This window comes from Ovis canadensis, chromosome 3 (assembly GCF_042477335.2).
Source record: "Ovis canadensis isolate MfBH-ARS-UI-01 breed Bighorn chromosome 3, ARS-UI_OviCan_v2, whole genome shotgun sequence".
Taxonomy (NCBI): domain Eukaryota; kingdom Metazoa; phylum Chordata; class Mammalia; order Artiodactyla; family Bovidae; genus Ovis; species Ovis canadensis.
The window spans coordinates 106,477,677-106,493,145 of record NC_091247.1 but is presented as its reverse complement, the minus strand read 5'-3'; the positions used below and the strand labels follow the sequence as shown (position 1 = coordinate 106,493,145).

The 15,469-nt window shown below is 40.6% G+C and overlaps 1 protein-coding gene across 2 annotated transcripts in view; it reads left to right on the top strand.

Moving 5' to 3' along the window:
- The window catches only part of ZC3H8 (zinc finger CCCH-type containing 8), a 32,144-nt gene extending 23,388 nt beyond the window's left edge, over positions 1–8,756 (top strand). For both annotated transcript variants that reach the window (XM_069580636.1, XM_069580637.1), the window contains 5 exons: positions 423–545; positions 1,043–1,154; positions 2,323–2,432; positions 4,695–4,744; positions 8,162–8,756. In XM_069580636.1, the coding sequence (XP_069436737.1) occupies positions 423–545; positions 1,043–1,154; positions 2,323–2,432; positions 4,695–4,724 (375 nt within the window). In that variant the 3' untranslated portion in view covers positions 4,725–4,744; positions 8,162–8,756. The remainder of the gene's footprint in view (positions 1–422; positions 546–1,042; positions 1,155–2,322; positions 2,433–4,694; positions 4,745–8,161) is intronic.
- Positions 8,757–15,469: the final 6,713 nt, after the last annotated feature.

The window sequence follows — 15,469 nt, the reverse complement described above, 5'->3', positions numbered from 1 at the left end:
ATCCACCTACCAATTCAGGAGCTGCAGGAAACTCAGGTTCGATCACTGGGGTTGGGAAGGTCCCCTGGAGGAAGAAATGGCAGCCCACTCCAGGATTCTTGCCTGAAGAATTTCATGGACAGAGGAGCCTCACGGGCTTCAGTCCATGGGGTCGCAAAGAGCCGGACACAGTTCGCATGCAGTCAAGATACAGTAAAAATTCAGATTGCACAAACACTAATGTTCAGTGGTGGAATGATACCAAAACCGACGATCATTCATTTGTTTCAAATGATACACAAAAATCCAAGTCTTACCTGAAGGGCAATTCAGAAGAGTTAGTTTTTAATGTTTTAAAAAGGGTTTAAGATAATTTTGTACAATGGAATCAAATGTTTAATCTCTTATTTTTCACGTTTAGTTTTTTGTTTTTGTCTTCATAGAATGGGAAATCTAAAGAGCAGCAGCAGCCTGTGAGAATGAGTCAGGGGTTCATCAACCAACATACGGTGCAACGCCAGGGAAAGCAAATTTGTAAATACTTTCTTGAAAGGAAGTGTATTAAGGTATAGTATAAGCAAAAAAAATAGATGTAAGGTATAGCAAAAATGTTCTAAAACCAGCTTCTGTTTCTGTTAGACACTGCAAAAGCATACCTGTATAATTTTAGAACTTTTTTCTTTCTGGAAAGGTTTCAAGTAGAAAATTTTACTGAAATATTCTTTTGTATTTAGAAAGTAGTAATGTAATTCCACAGTGATAAGAGAACAGACTCTGTATGATTTTAATACTTGAGACCATGAAATTTTTGTACCTTGTTTTATGTCTCTGAAAATAGATAATTTTTTTAAATGCTTTGTGTTAAAAATGTTAAGGACTTGACAAATTGCAAGCCAAAATATGTAATACGATGCAGTTATAATAGCTCTTTAAAAAGCAGACTATACTGCTTCTAAGACTTTGTTTTCTTCTGGAATCATTTGCTTATCCAGAATTAAGTAGGAATTGTAATGGCTTAACTGTGAGAAATAATAGCTTTCCCTTGTTTCTTCCTTTGGCCCAGGGAGACCAATGTAAATTTGATCATGATGCAGAGATAGAGAAGAAAAAGGAAATGTGTAAGTTTTATGTACAAGGATATTGTACCAGAGGGGAAAACTGCCTTTATTTGCATAATATCCTTTATCACAAGATACAGTAAATTTACTTTTCATAAATGTTTACATGAATGTAAAATTTTGAATGAAACAAATGTTTTAACCATGGCAAAATTATATTATCTAAGCTCAACTCAGTATTGAAGTGATTAAATTGTTCACAGATTAGAAATTCTCTCAAATGTACATCCTCTCTAACTGGGTAGTGTAACAGGGTCATGAGACCTTACATTTTAGGTCCCAGGAATACTTTCTCAGAATTTCTGCTGTGACATCCCTGAATTGAATCTGTATTCATGAAATCTGCTTCATAAAAGAGGCAGGAATTGCATAGTTTGGGAGTACTTCTTTTCTGTTATACTGTGTGCTGTATAGAGATTAATTGTCCCTTAATTGAAGAGTAACCCTAACTCTTGAGTATAAATGGTCTAGACATGCTATGAAAACATGGAACATAACATTTTAGGACAACTGCACATTTGGTCACCACAAAAGTTGTTTTCCTTTAAGTCATTCAATATGAGGAATCTCAAACCCTAACTTGAGAAATTTTTCCTGGAAAATAATATCAGAGTTATGTATATGGATCCCATTTTAAACAAGTCTAACAAGGATCCAGATTTGCAAGACACATTATTGTTACTGACTTTAATTCCCTCACCCCAAAAGAATACTTTAAAAATAGTCAAATTTCTCTAAGTATTTAAAATGCACATCTCTTTTGTCTTATCAGTGAAACATACCTGTGGTTTAAGAATGATTATGAGGGAGAAATTTGTCCTGTGATAGCCAATAAACTTCATGTGTATAATCATCCTAAAGTTAATTTTCTTATAACCCAGTTAATAATTTATTGTCTTGTGCTTTATTTTGTTAAGAATGGATCTTTTTATTTTTAATTCATTAATTTATTTGGCTGTCCTGGATCTTAGTTGCAGCACGTGGGATCTTTAGCATGTGGGCTTTAGTTCCCCGACCAGGGATTGAACCCTGGACCCCTGCATCGGGAGTGCTGAGTCTCAGCCAGTGGACCACCAGGGAAGTCCTGTCGTCTCATATTTTACATAGAGAATTTAATGTTTCCACTAGTAGAAAAGAACTTCATGAAGGAAAAATAAAGTTGTTAGATTAATAAAAAGTTATTTTAGCAGGATTAAAATTTTTTTTTCCTTAACACTTGAGTTACATGAATATCCTTGCAAGTTTTACCATACAGGAGCAAAATGTTATCAGGGAGAACACTGCAAGTTTTCACATGCTCCACTGACTGATGAAACACAAGAACTGTTGGCTAAAGTAAGTGCAATTTTAATTTTTGTTTTTCTTCTTTAAAGAATACGTTTGAACCTAAGGGTGGGAATTTAAAAAGACACTTATTTAAGCAGAGTGCTTCATGGGTTAGCGTATGGGTTATATTACGACAACATACTTCAGTACAGAAAATTATTATTCATTTGTATGTTTTCCCTTGTAGCTTAAAGGAAAATTTATACTTGTTGCTGGTATAAATTGAAATGTTCTTAAAAATTTCAGTGTATTTAGCAACTTCAGTAGCTATGTCAGCCAATGGAAAACAAAGCAGATAGGAGAAATAGTACTCCTGATACACTCTTAGAAGGAAAGTTAAGGATCATTGGTTGATAAATATTTTAGAGTTACATCAAAGCATACTCAAATAATTATTTCAAAGTTTTCTTCAAAAGCTCTTTCAGATTGTAAGAAAAGATAGTTGAAAAATAATAGTCGTTTATGTCCTTTCATTTCCATGTGTAAGTTGACCTGATTTCTTCAAAATTAAATTGAAATGTGAGTGAAAAGAAAAGATTCTTTTTTTTTTTTTTTAATTTTTACTTTATAATACTGTATTGGTTTTGCCATACATTGACATGAATCCGCCAGAGGTGTACATGAGTTCCCAGTCCTGAACCCCCCCTTCCACCTCCCACCCCATATCATCTCTCTGGATCATCCCCGTGCACCAGCCCCCAGCATCCCGTATCCTGATCGAACATAGACGGGCGATTCATTTCTTACATGATAGTATACATGTTTCAGTGCTATTCTCCCAAATCATCCCACCCTCTCCATCTCCCTCAGAGTCCAAAAGTCTGTTCTATACATCTGTGTCTTTTTTGCTGTCTCGCATACAGGGTTATCCTTACCATCTTTCTAAATTCCATATATATATGTTAGTATACTGTATTGGTGTTTTTCTTTCTGGCTTACTTCACTATGTATGATCGGCTCCAGTTTCATCCACCTCTTGAGAACTGATTCAAATGTATTCTTTTTAATGGCTGAGTAATACTCCATTGTGTATATGTACCACAGCTTTCTTATCCATTCATCTGCTGATGGACGTCTAGGTTGTTTCCATGTCCTGGCTATTATAAACAGTGCTGCAATGAACATTGGGGTCTCAATTCTGGTTTCCTCAGTGTCTATGCCCAGCAGTGGGATTGCTGGGTCATAAGGCAGTTCTATCTGCAATTTCTTAAGGAATCTCCACACTGTTCTCCATAGTGGCTGTACTAGTTTGCATTCCCACCAACAGTGTAGGAGGGTTCCTTTTTCTCCACACCCTTTCCAGCATTTATTGCTTGCAGACTTCCGGATCGCAGCTATTCTGACTAGTGTGAAATGGTACCTAATTGTGGTCTTGATTTGCATTTCTCTGATAATGAGTGATGTTGAGCATCTTTTCATGTGTTTGTTAGCCATCCATATGTCTTCTTTGGAGAAATGTCTGTGTAGTTCTTTGGCCCATTTTTTGATTGGGTCGTTTATTTTTCTGGAATTGAGCTTCAGGTGTTGCTTGTATATTTTTGAGATTAGTTGTTTGTCAGTTGCTTCATTTGCTATTATTTTCTCCCATTCAGAAGGCTGTCTTTTCACCTTGCTTATAGTTTCCTTTGTTGTGCAGAAGCTTTTAATTTTAATTAGATCCCATTTGTTTATTTTTGCTTTTATTTCCAGTATTCTGGGATGTGCAATCTCTTTAACAAGTGGTGCTGGGAAAACTGGTCAACCACTTGTAAAAGAATGAAACTAGATCACTTTCTAACACCACACACAAAAATAAACTCAAAATGGATTAAAGATCTAAACGTAAGACCTGAAACTATAAAACTCCTAGAGGAGAACATAGGCAAAACACTCTCCGAAAAGATTCTTTTGAAACCAGACTGTTTAATCTTGCAACAAAAACTCCCTTGAGCATATGCAAATATTGGAAAGTCAAAGGTCCTTATTTCTGAAAAGTCAAAGGTCCTTATGTTTTTAGTTTTGAAATAGGAAGAGTTATCCTGGAATTAGAAATTATAGCAAATATTTGGTTGTTTATTACCATGAAGCATATATGGAAAAAATGATGTATATAGAATTCATTTTCCAGTTCCCCTTTTAATAAGTATTATTAGGTAATTACTAGGATTAATGGTGTAGGAATCTTTAGGAAATTATAAGAAAAAAAAAAGGAAAATTATAAGAGTATGATGATGTACCTGAATTAGATAGTACATGAAAATGATTGTGAATTTTTTTTCCCCTCTATATTAGATTTTGGATCCTGAAAGGAAGTCATCATGAAAATAAAATAGCTGAAAAAGGTAAAATTAAAATTTAACATTTCTTTTCCCCCTCTGAAATGTCTCTAGAAATCAGCATGGGAACATATATTTTCTCAAATAGAAGTCTTTTTCTTGCTCACTTAAAAAAGTTATACAATGTTTGACAGATATAAATAGATATGTATGTGGGTCTCTGTGGGTCTACTTCCCACTCTGGATTTGTCACTGTCTTTCTGTATTTTTATTCTCTTGTTTTATTCTTTGTAGACTTACCAAACGGGTAAGGTTAACTGAATATTATGCTTGGGTTTGGATATTATTTTAAACAGTATCATATTTGATATTTATTAGTGACTTGCTATTTTTACTCGTCATTATGCTTCTAAGGTTCACTCATGTATATGCATGCAGCTGTCATTCATTTGTACTCTTGTAGAACATTTTTTTCTATGAATATATTACAATTTATTTAGACATTCTACTGTTGATGGACATTGAGGTTATTTTCAATTTTTAAAGTACAAACTCTTATTATAAAAAAGTGTTTTACCTGTCTTCTGATGGAAATGTGTGTGAGTTGTCCTGAGTATGAATCAGGAAGTAGAATTGTATCATCTTAAAACTTAAGATGATCTGTATACTTATGCCTGATTTATATTGTGGTACAGCAGAAACTAATACAACATTGTAAAGCAATTTTTTTCCAATTAAAAAAATAATAAACTTAGGATAATGCCAGTCTTTTCTAAAGTAGTTCTTACAGTTTTTATTCCCACCAACTATGTAAAAGAAATTCCATTACTCCACCTTCAGAAATGGTATGGACCTGACAGAAGCAAAAGATATTAAGAAGAGCTGGCAAGAATACACAGAAGAACTGTATAAAAAAAATCTTCACGACCCAGATAATCACGATGGTGTGATCACTCACCTAGAGCCAGACATCCTGGAGTGTGAAATTAAGTGAGCCTTAGAAAGCATCACTATGAACAAAGCTAGTGGAGGTTATGGAATTCCAGTTGAGCTATTTCAAATCCTAAAAGATGATGCTGTGAAAGTGCTGCACTCAATATGCCAGCAAATTCGGAAAACTCAGCAGTGGCCACCGGACTGGAAAAGGTCAGTTTTCATTCCAATCCCAAAGAAGGGCAATGCCAAAGAATGTTCAAACTACCGCACAATTGCATTCATCTCACACGTTAGTAAAGTAATGCTCAAAATTCTCCAAGCCAGGCTTCAGCAATACGTGAACCGTGACTTGCCAGATGTTCAAGCTGGTTTTAGAAAAGCAGAACCAGAGATCAAATTGCCAACATCTGCTGGATCATGGAAAAAGCAAGAGAGTTCCAGAAAAACATCTATTTCTGCTTTATTGACTATGCCAAAGCCTTTGACTGTGTGGATCACAATAAACTGCAAAATTCTGAAAGAGATGGGAATACTAGATCACCTGACCTGCCTCTTGAGAAACCTGTATGCAGGTCAGGAAGCAACAGTTAGAACTGGACATGGAACAACAGACTGGTTCCAAATAGGAAAAGGAGTACATCAAGGCTGTATATTGTCACTGTGCTTATTTAACTTACATGCAGAGTACATCATGAGAAACGCTGGGCTGGAAGAAGCACAAGCTGGAATCAAGACTGCCAGGAGAAATATCAATAACCTCAGATACGCAGATGACACCACCCTTATGGCAGAAAGTGAAGAAGAACTAAAGAGCCTCTTGATGAAAGTGAAAGAGGAGAGTGAAAAAGTTGGCTTAAAGCTCAGCATTCAGAAAACTTAAGATCATGGCATCTGGTCCCATCACTTCATGGGAAATAGATGGGGAAACAGTGGCAGACTCTGTCTTTTGGGGCTCCAAAATCACCACAGATGGTGATTGCAACCGTGAAATTAAAAGACGCTGACTCCTTGGAAGGAAAGTTATGACCAACCTAGACAGCATATTGAAAAGCAGAGACATTATTTTGCCAACAAAGGTCCATCTAGTCAAGGCTATGGTTTTTCCAGTAGCCATGTATGGATTTGAGAGTTGCACTGTAAAGAAAGCTGAGTGCCGAAAAATTGATGCTTTTGAACTGTGGTGTTGGAGAAGACTCTTGAGAGTCCCTTGGACTGCAAGGAGATCCAACCAGTCCATCCTAAAGGAGATCAGTCCTGGGTGTTCATTGGAAGGACTGAAGCTGAAACTCCAATACTTTGGCCACCTGATGCATAGATCTGACTACTTTGAAAAGACCCTGATGCTGGGAAAGATTGAGAGCAGGAGGAGAAGGGACGACAGAGGATGAGATGGTTGGATGGCATCACCAACTCAGTGGACATGAGTTTGGGTGGACACCGGGAGTTGGTGATGGACAGGGAGGCCTGGCGTGCTGCGGTTCATGGGGTCTCCAACAGTCAGACATGACTGAGCGACTGAACTGAACTGACCTTCAGCAATGCTTTAATTGTCAGGATTTAAAATTTTGACCAATTTACTGGATGTAGAAATGGTGTCACATAGCTTTATTTTCATAAAGTTGTACATCTTTCCTATGCTTACTAGCTTTTGAGCTTCAGCTTTAGTGAAATGCTGTTAATCTCTTTTGCCAGTATTTGTATATTGGACTGATTTCAGGAAAAAGAGAGTGGCTATAGGTGTAGGGAAAATGGAAGAATTAAGGCTAATTGATTTTTTTTTTAACAAGGTGTGATAAAGACTGTATTTTCTTTTTTTTTCCCCCCATATGGAAAACCAGTTCCCAGAACCATTCAACTGAAAAGACTGCTTTCCCCCACTGATTTGTAATAGCCCCTGTGTTGTATATTGAGTTTCTTCAAATGAAGGTCTATTTCTGGGACCTCTGTCTGCTCCTTTTGTCTGTTTCTCTAATACTCTACTGCTTTAATTACTGGAGCTTTACTGGATTTGGATATAGTTTGATAGAGAATCTGCTGTCAGTGCAGGAGACACAAGATGTAGGCTTGATCGCTGGTTGGGAGGATGCCCTGGAGTAGGAAATGGCAACCTGCTCCAGTATTCTTGCCTGGAAACTTCCATTTACAGGGAAGTCTGGTGGGCTACAGTCCACGGAGTCGCAATGAGTGCACCATGATTGAGCACCACACCACATAGTTTGATAATTTTTCTAATGTTGTTCTTCAGGAGCATCTTGACTATATTGGACTCTCTTACTTCGTTAGTTTAGGTTCGTTTTTTTTTTGTTGTTTGTTTGTTTTTTGTTTTTAATAGCTTTAGAGGTGGGGTGTGTGGCTAAGTTGATAATTTTTACCAACTAATAAATTTTTTTGTGTGTTGGTCTTTTTGGCCACACTGCATGGCATATGGGATCTTAGTTCCCCAACCAGGGATCAAACCCGTGCCTCCTGCATTGGAAGCCTAGGGTCTTAACCACTGGACCACCAGGGAAATCCCCAGCTAATGTGTTTTTGTTTTTTCTTCTGTAGCTTTGTATGGATGAAGAGTGCTTGTGTCTGTCTATCCCTGTTCAAGACTATTCAAGACTTGATTTGGAGTGGTTTACAAGAGTCCTGGTGTAGAGCGCCCCCTTGTGTCATTATAGTGAAGTGCAACTCTTCCGTGGACAGTGCGGAGGGACAGCATGTGGTGTCTAATGTGAAGGGTTGGTCTCCACCGAGATGGTTCCAGCCATTGAAACAGGAGGAGTGTATATGGCAGAGATGCCAGCTGGTGCACAGATGTTATGGTAGTAGGTTGCAGAGGTCTCCTGAGTGATTGCATGTTCTCAATAAAATAGGAAGCAAGGTTAGACTGAGTAAGGATGGATGAAGAGGTATAGGAGTTTGAAGAGAAAACCATCAGGTTTCTCATAGAAGACGTCTGAATAGTAGACAGTAAATACACAGTTAGCTCTTTTCATGTCATTAACTACATTCACAACATGTTGTTCATGGTTGCTCATAGTTTTGTTTTAAATTATGGTTTGATGATGTTTTTTAAAACCCATTTCCTGTTGTTGGACAAAAAAGTTGTTTCCAGTTTCCTACTATTATAAATAAAATGGAACAGTGTCTCTTGCTATACCGTTCTTTTCTTTTTTAATAGAAATTCCAGTGATGACGTTTCGTTCCCTGCCTCTCGCACTCTGCTGCCCTGGCCCAAGGGCTCACGGCGTGTCCCCACGGAAGCCTGCCCCGCGCGCGGGCCGGGCAGGACGGAGCTTGGCGGGCCGCAGGGTGCGCGCCGACACCCCCCGGGCGGCCGGCCGGGTGAGAGCAGAGGGCGCGGGGAGCGCGCTGCGGAGCGACGGCCGGGGCTTCTGCTATACCATTCTTAAGCCTGGAGTTCCTAAATCTTTTGTCGATAAGATAGAAGAATGGTTTTCTTTCTCATTGGTTCATAAACTGCAGTAGAATGTAAAGTTTAGGAGTGTTCAGTTTAGTCACTCAGTCGTGTCCGACTCTCTGCGACCCCATGAATCGCAGCACGCCAGGCCTCCCTGTCCATCACCAACTCCCGGAGTTCACTCAGATTCACGACCATCGAGTCAGTGATGCCATCCAGCCGTCTCATCCTCGGTCGTCCCCTTCTCCTCCTGCCCCCAATCCCTCCCAGCATCAAAGTCTTCTCCAATGGGAGTACGGTGATATCTTAATATAATATTCAAATACAGAATTTTCCAAGCACAAATAATAAGCTTCTAAGCATGTACTTTTGTTTAGTAGTACTGATTATTATTAGAAAAATACAATGAAACTGAAACGATCATCATTATATATAATAGGATCACAAGCGTGCTATGTACAGTAGAGGCCAGCATTAGTGACACTTGTTAGCAAAGCCCTGTTTGAAAATATGAGTCAGAATTATTTTGGTTGTAACCTAATCCCATAAAAGCCAGAAAGGAAATTGAATATACTCCAACAGAGGTGTATCAGACAAGACCTGGGAAAGGAAGAAACAAGGATGGATCCTGGGCCCTTAGCGTGGGGAGTCTGAGCTGAGAGCAGTCATCGCTCAGCACTGTTGCTGTCTGCCAGGTTTACTCCATGGCTGTGATGCGGAGGGGGAGAGAATGCACCAGAATCGTCCATACGAAGCCACGTGGGAGAGACGCTGAGTCGATGCTTTAACAAGGTTCATTATAAGAACCTTCTGTTATTTAATGACATTGTTCAAGGGAGCGGTTATGTTACCTGTAGAATTAATATTTTATGTCTTCTTTAAAGATCACACACAGTTGAAGGGAATTCAAGATCTTGTCTTGGGCAGTGGTAGAAGGTACATTTTATGGCCAACTTGTATGAAAGCTAACATTGGCTATTGTGCAGTAAGCTAAGATGAGCGCATACTTAGCATGTGCAAGCGCTGGGCTATTTTATTCAATACTGTTTGACTTTTTATAATTTAAGCCTCAAAACCTTTTGAGGTGGATAATGGGATCCATTGCTTAGAAAAGAAATAAAAATATTTAGCTTATACTTTCTCTCTTTTCATGAGCCTTGAAAATACTTGTATTTAATCTTCTATGACAGTTTTTAACAATTTTTTCCTTATGTAGTGTCTAGTTTAAATACACATACAAAGTTTATGTATAAGAAAAAAGTATTTGTTTTCGAAGAGGCAGTACCCACCTCACCTCTGAAGTTAGAAGCCCAAGCAGAGGTTGGAGGGACTGAGAGTCACGGAAATTTGAATAGCTACAGCTATTATTATTATTTTGAAGAGGCAAGCATCTCTGTGTCAGGGGAGTCTCTTAACTTGTGGCATTAAGTCAGCCTGAAGGAGAGGCATGTTCTCAGCGGTGCCCTCTGCACCTGAAGCAGCCTCAGGCCGTGGGCCGCTTGCGTGGGGGCTGTTAGAGCCACTTTCAGCTGCTCTCCAGCCTCCAGTTTCCACTTGCTTCTCTGCAATTCACTCTCTTTTCCTCAGAGCAGGTTTTCCAAGGTACTACCTCAGTCAGGCCTCTACTCTGTTGTACCTTGAATCAGGGTCTGTTTATCTGCCCGGTTTTAAGCACTCTGAAGCCTGGGCATCACCAGACTGAAGTGCCTGCAGCCTCTGCTGCTCCCCTTGATTTCCTCCTGTAAATTATTGATGAATCTCACTGACCTTTGAGGCAATTGCAAGCAAGTACATGTACTATAAAACCGTAGCCATAGATCTTCATGACTCAGGTATCGAACCCAGGTCTCCTGTGTTGCAGGCAGATTCTTTACCATCTGAGCCACTAGGAAGGCTCATAATAAAACCATAGTTAAAAAAAAAATCTGAACTAGAGGAAATAATAAAAAAGTTGTAATGGGGAAAACTGTACATGGATTTACACATTGTTTGGTCTGCATGGTTGTGGCTGTATTAATTGTATCTCTGGGTTGTTTTTTTTTTTTTTTTTTGGCCATGTTGCACAGCATGCAGAATTTTAGTTCCCTGACCAGGAATCGAACTGGTGCCCCCTGCAGTAGGGGCATGAAATCTTACCCACTAGACCACCAGGACAACCCTATCACTGATCTTTTTTTAGAGCCCAAACAAAAACGATGAAGTGATTATCTGTTTACCTCTTATTTTCAGGAAGGAGAAAAGATATAAAACCTAACTGTTCTAATAATAGTTTCATAAAAACAATTCTTACATAGGTCTTCGTTATGGAAATCACAGAGTGGGACGTGAACAGATTTCTCATTTCTAAGATTCTCTGTGACGTTTCATAGAACTTTTTTGCTGTCAGTTACTAAAAGGCACATGACAGGAAAACTCAGTGTTTGTCGGTTGGTGAGACAATATAAGTCAAGTATGTAGCCTTCCAGCCATGGAATCAAAAGACATGTGCTCCTTGGAAGAAAAGCTATGACAAACCTAGACAGCATGTGAAAATGCAGTGACATCCCTTTGCTGACCAAGGTCCATATAGTTCAAGCTGTGGTTTTTCCTGTAACCATGTACGGATGTGAGAATTGGACCATAAAGAAGACTGAGCACTGAAGAATTGATGCTTTTGAACTGTGGTGCTGGCCAAGACTCTTAAGAGTCCCTGGGACAGCAAGGAGATCAAACCAGTCAATCCTAATGGAAATCAACCATGAATATTCATTGGAAGGACCGATACTGAGGCTGAAGCTTCAATACTCTGGCCACCTGATGAGAAGAGCCGACTCATTGGAAAAGACCCTGATGCTGGGAAGGATTGAAGGCAGGAAGAGAAGGGGACAACAGAGAATGAGATGTTTGGATGGCATCACAGACTGCATGGACATGAGTTTCAACAAACTCAGGTAGATAGTAAAGGACAGGGAAACCTGATGTGCTGCAGTCCATGGGGTCACAAGAGTTGGACGTGACTTAGTAACTGAAAGACAATGTAGTCTTCCAGTATGTTAACTTGACCCAATTGTAGAACTTCAGTAATTTCAGGTGCAAAAGAGTTGGATTACCTGCCCCCAGTCTTAATAGGATTCCTGACATCCAGCACAGTTAGCTCAGTTCACTGAGTAGTTTTATTAAACATAACCATTCAGGGGTTAAAAAAAAATACTGATGCGTGGGGCCCACTCAGGCAGAAATTTTGATTTTGGAGTTTTGGAGGGAAGCCTGGGATGTGTGAACCTGGGGTTTTTTCAGTAGCTTTCAGGTGACTCAAGAGCACAGCCAAGGTTGAATACTACTGGTCTCAACAAGTAATGGAAAAGTCATTCTTGCCATTTGTTGGCTTAAGCTTGAAATACAAATTCAGGTCCTTTGCTGCACTCCCGGAAAAGCTAACATTTCTTGAGATACTTGGTAAGGAACTAGATGTTGCCATGTCTAAACAGACACCCAGAACAGATGCAGCTGTCTTAAGACCTCAAGGGGAGCTGGCTAGTCAGTGGAAGATGACAGAGAAGAGACTTGGGAAGAACCTGGGTCCTTGAGAACAACCGAGCCATGGAACTCACGACTCTTAAAAGATGGCCAACATTCAGATTTCATGTTATGCCATGTGAAATCATATATTCTCTTTACTGTTTAGACCATTTTGATTTAGGCTTTATGTTAGCTGCAGTCAAAGACAAGCTAATCCACGTGACCCCAAAATAAACTATTTGTTGATCCAGAGGCCACGAGCCCTCACCCACCACTGTCCTCACCTAGACTCTGTTCACCATGTGAGCTCCTGTAGGCGCCACAGTGAGAAACAGTAAGAAACAAGCATGCTTTCTTTCACAGTCAGCATCTCTGAAATTGGGATACACTTTACAGCTGAAACTCCAGTACTTTGGCCACCTCATGCGAAGAGTTGACTCATTGGAAAAGAGGGATTGGGGATGCTGGGAGGGGTTGGGGGCAGGAGGAAAAGGGGACGACAGGATGAGATGGCTGGATGGATCACCAACTCGATGGACGTGAGTTTGAGTGAACTCCAGGAGTTGGTGATGGACAGGAAGGCCTGGTGTGCTGCGATTCATGAGGTTGCAAAGAGTCGGACACGGCTGAGTGACTGAACTGAACTGAACTTAGAGCTGATGGAATGTCACATTTTCATTGAACATTATTTTTTCTTACTGGTACATTAAAAATGGTGGCTTTTATTAAGTTACTGACATTACAGTTTGAAAATGGGGGAGGCAGTATTCTAAGGTGGCTCCCCAAATTTTTGACCCCAGTGTAAACAGCCTGCATAACCGTCTCCATTAAGATCTCTGATCACTTGGTTCTGAGTTCATCAAAAGGAAGATGATTACAGGTGGGCTGTAACTAATCAGATGAATCCTTAAAAAAGACTAGGGCATTCCCAGGTGGCCCTAGTGGTAAAAGAACCCGCCTGCTAATGCAGGAGACAAGAGGCGTGGGTTCAATCCCTGGGTCAGGAAGATCCCCTGGAGGAGGGCATGACAGCCCACTCCAGTATTCTTGCCTGGAGAGTCCCATGGACAGAGGAGCCTGGCAGGCTGCAGTCCATGGGTTCAGGAGCTGAACACGGCAGCATGCGTGCACTGCCTCTGCCTGGTCTTGGGACTGCAGACCGGAGTTCAGGTGTTACTTTGGGAGGTCTCGATCTTCAAGGCTGCTGGGGAGAGAAGAGTGAGATTAGGGAAGTCATTGCCACAAGGCATTTTACCCAGATTCAGCTATTTTTTCTTTTCTTTTTTTTTTTTTTTTTCTGGCTGTGCCACATGGCATGTGGGATCTTAGTTCCCCAACCAGTGATCGAACCTATATCCCCTGCATTGGAAGCGCGGAGTCTTAACCACTGGACTTCCAGGGAAGTCCTTTCAGCTGGTTTTCTTGAGTAAAATTCTCTTTGAATTGTAAGCCTTTAATTTCCAGAATTCTGAAAAAAAAATTTAATTTTCACTGTTTTGGTCATTGTCCTCATACTTTTTATGAAGCAGTAGATTTCAGAGACCCTTTGTCCTTTCAGGAGGGATGACAACAGTTCCCTTTTAAGTATTGTTTGACATGTTTTTCTACCATGTCTACACTTTAGAAATGCTTATCTTTGCCTGGTATGAAGACTGCAGGTGTCCCATCTTCTAGCCTTTTATTTCAGAATCCCCCTTTCCTGCCTGGCAGTCCAGGAACTCATCTTTCCAGCCTGATGTTCCTCATTTCTGAGTGGGTAAGGCCTTCACTCCTGCTCCAGATATTTAAACTGCCTTTTTCAGGGGTTCCACAGAAGTGGCCTTATTTACCATTCATACAAGTCTTAAGTAAATACAAGTTTTGAATCCCAGCTGTATCCTGCACAAAAATATTTTAAATTTATTTGCGTGGATGTGTTGCTTGGCAGGTAAGCTAGTTACATAATAATATAAACTGGACTTAATATTGGACTTCCTGAACAAATTCGTGATTCAGCCCATATCTGCTGACACACCAGCCTTTCTGTGTACCCGAGGACCGTAAGCCAATTTCAACTTCCTCATGTCGCAGAGCTCAGTTTGGTGAATCCAGATTCAACAGAAACACTCCTTTTTCAGCCAAAGACATATAAAACGGTCACTTCGGTGTGAAAAGAAGGAAAACCTGGTCCCAGTGAATTCCTGATTGTCTCGGGTGCTGAATGGCTGTCCTTGTGTGGCCGTGAAGGGTTCTATGTTCTCCCCAAGCTGCAGAGGTGATGTGAGCTGCCCCTCAGGAAACAGAAAGCTGCCCAGCCTCCTGCCATCACCTCTGCTGGGCTGAATTCTTGGGGATGCGCCCTCCAGCTAAATCTGCACCAAAAAAAAAGAGAAGTGACTGACTTTTGAATGGGATATGCAGGCCCCTCCAGGTGGGAGACTAGAGGGCAGGATGGGGAAGGGAGCACCCGGGGACAAATGGCGAGGTGGCTGCTCCCCATGGCCTTGGTTCTGGCAGATCTCAGCAAGAAGGCTTCCCTGGTGGCTCAGTGGTAAGGACTCTGCTTGCCAATGCAGGAGACTTGGGTTCAATCCTTGATCCGGGAAAATCCCACATGCCCGGGGACAACTAAGCCCGTGCGCCGCCACTACTGAGCCTGTGCTCTAGAGCCTGCGAACCCCGACTGCTGAAGCCCAAGTACCCTAGAGCCTGTCCTCTGCAACGGCAGAAGCCACCACCACGAAGAATCTGCATGCCACAATTAGGGCGCAGCCCCTGCTCACTGCAGCTAGAGAAAAACGCGCAGCAATGGAGACCCAGCACAGCCAAAAATGAATAAATTTTTTTAAAAAAGCTCACAAGGTACTGTGGCTGTAACAAGATTTAGCTGCATGAAGGACCCTCTCTCTTCTGAGGCCTCACCCAAATTTTCTCTGGTGTCAGGGGTGCCCTCCCTGATATTCTGAAATTGG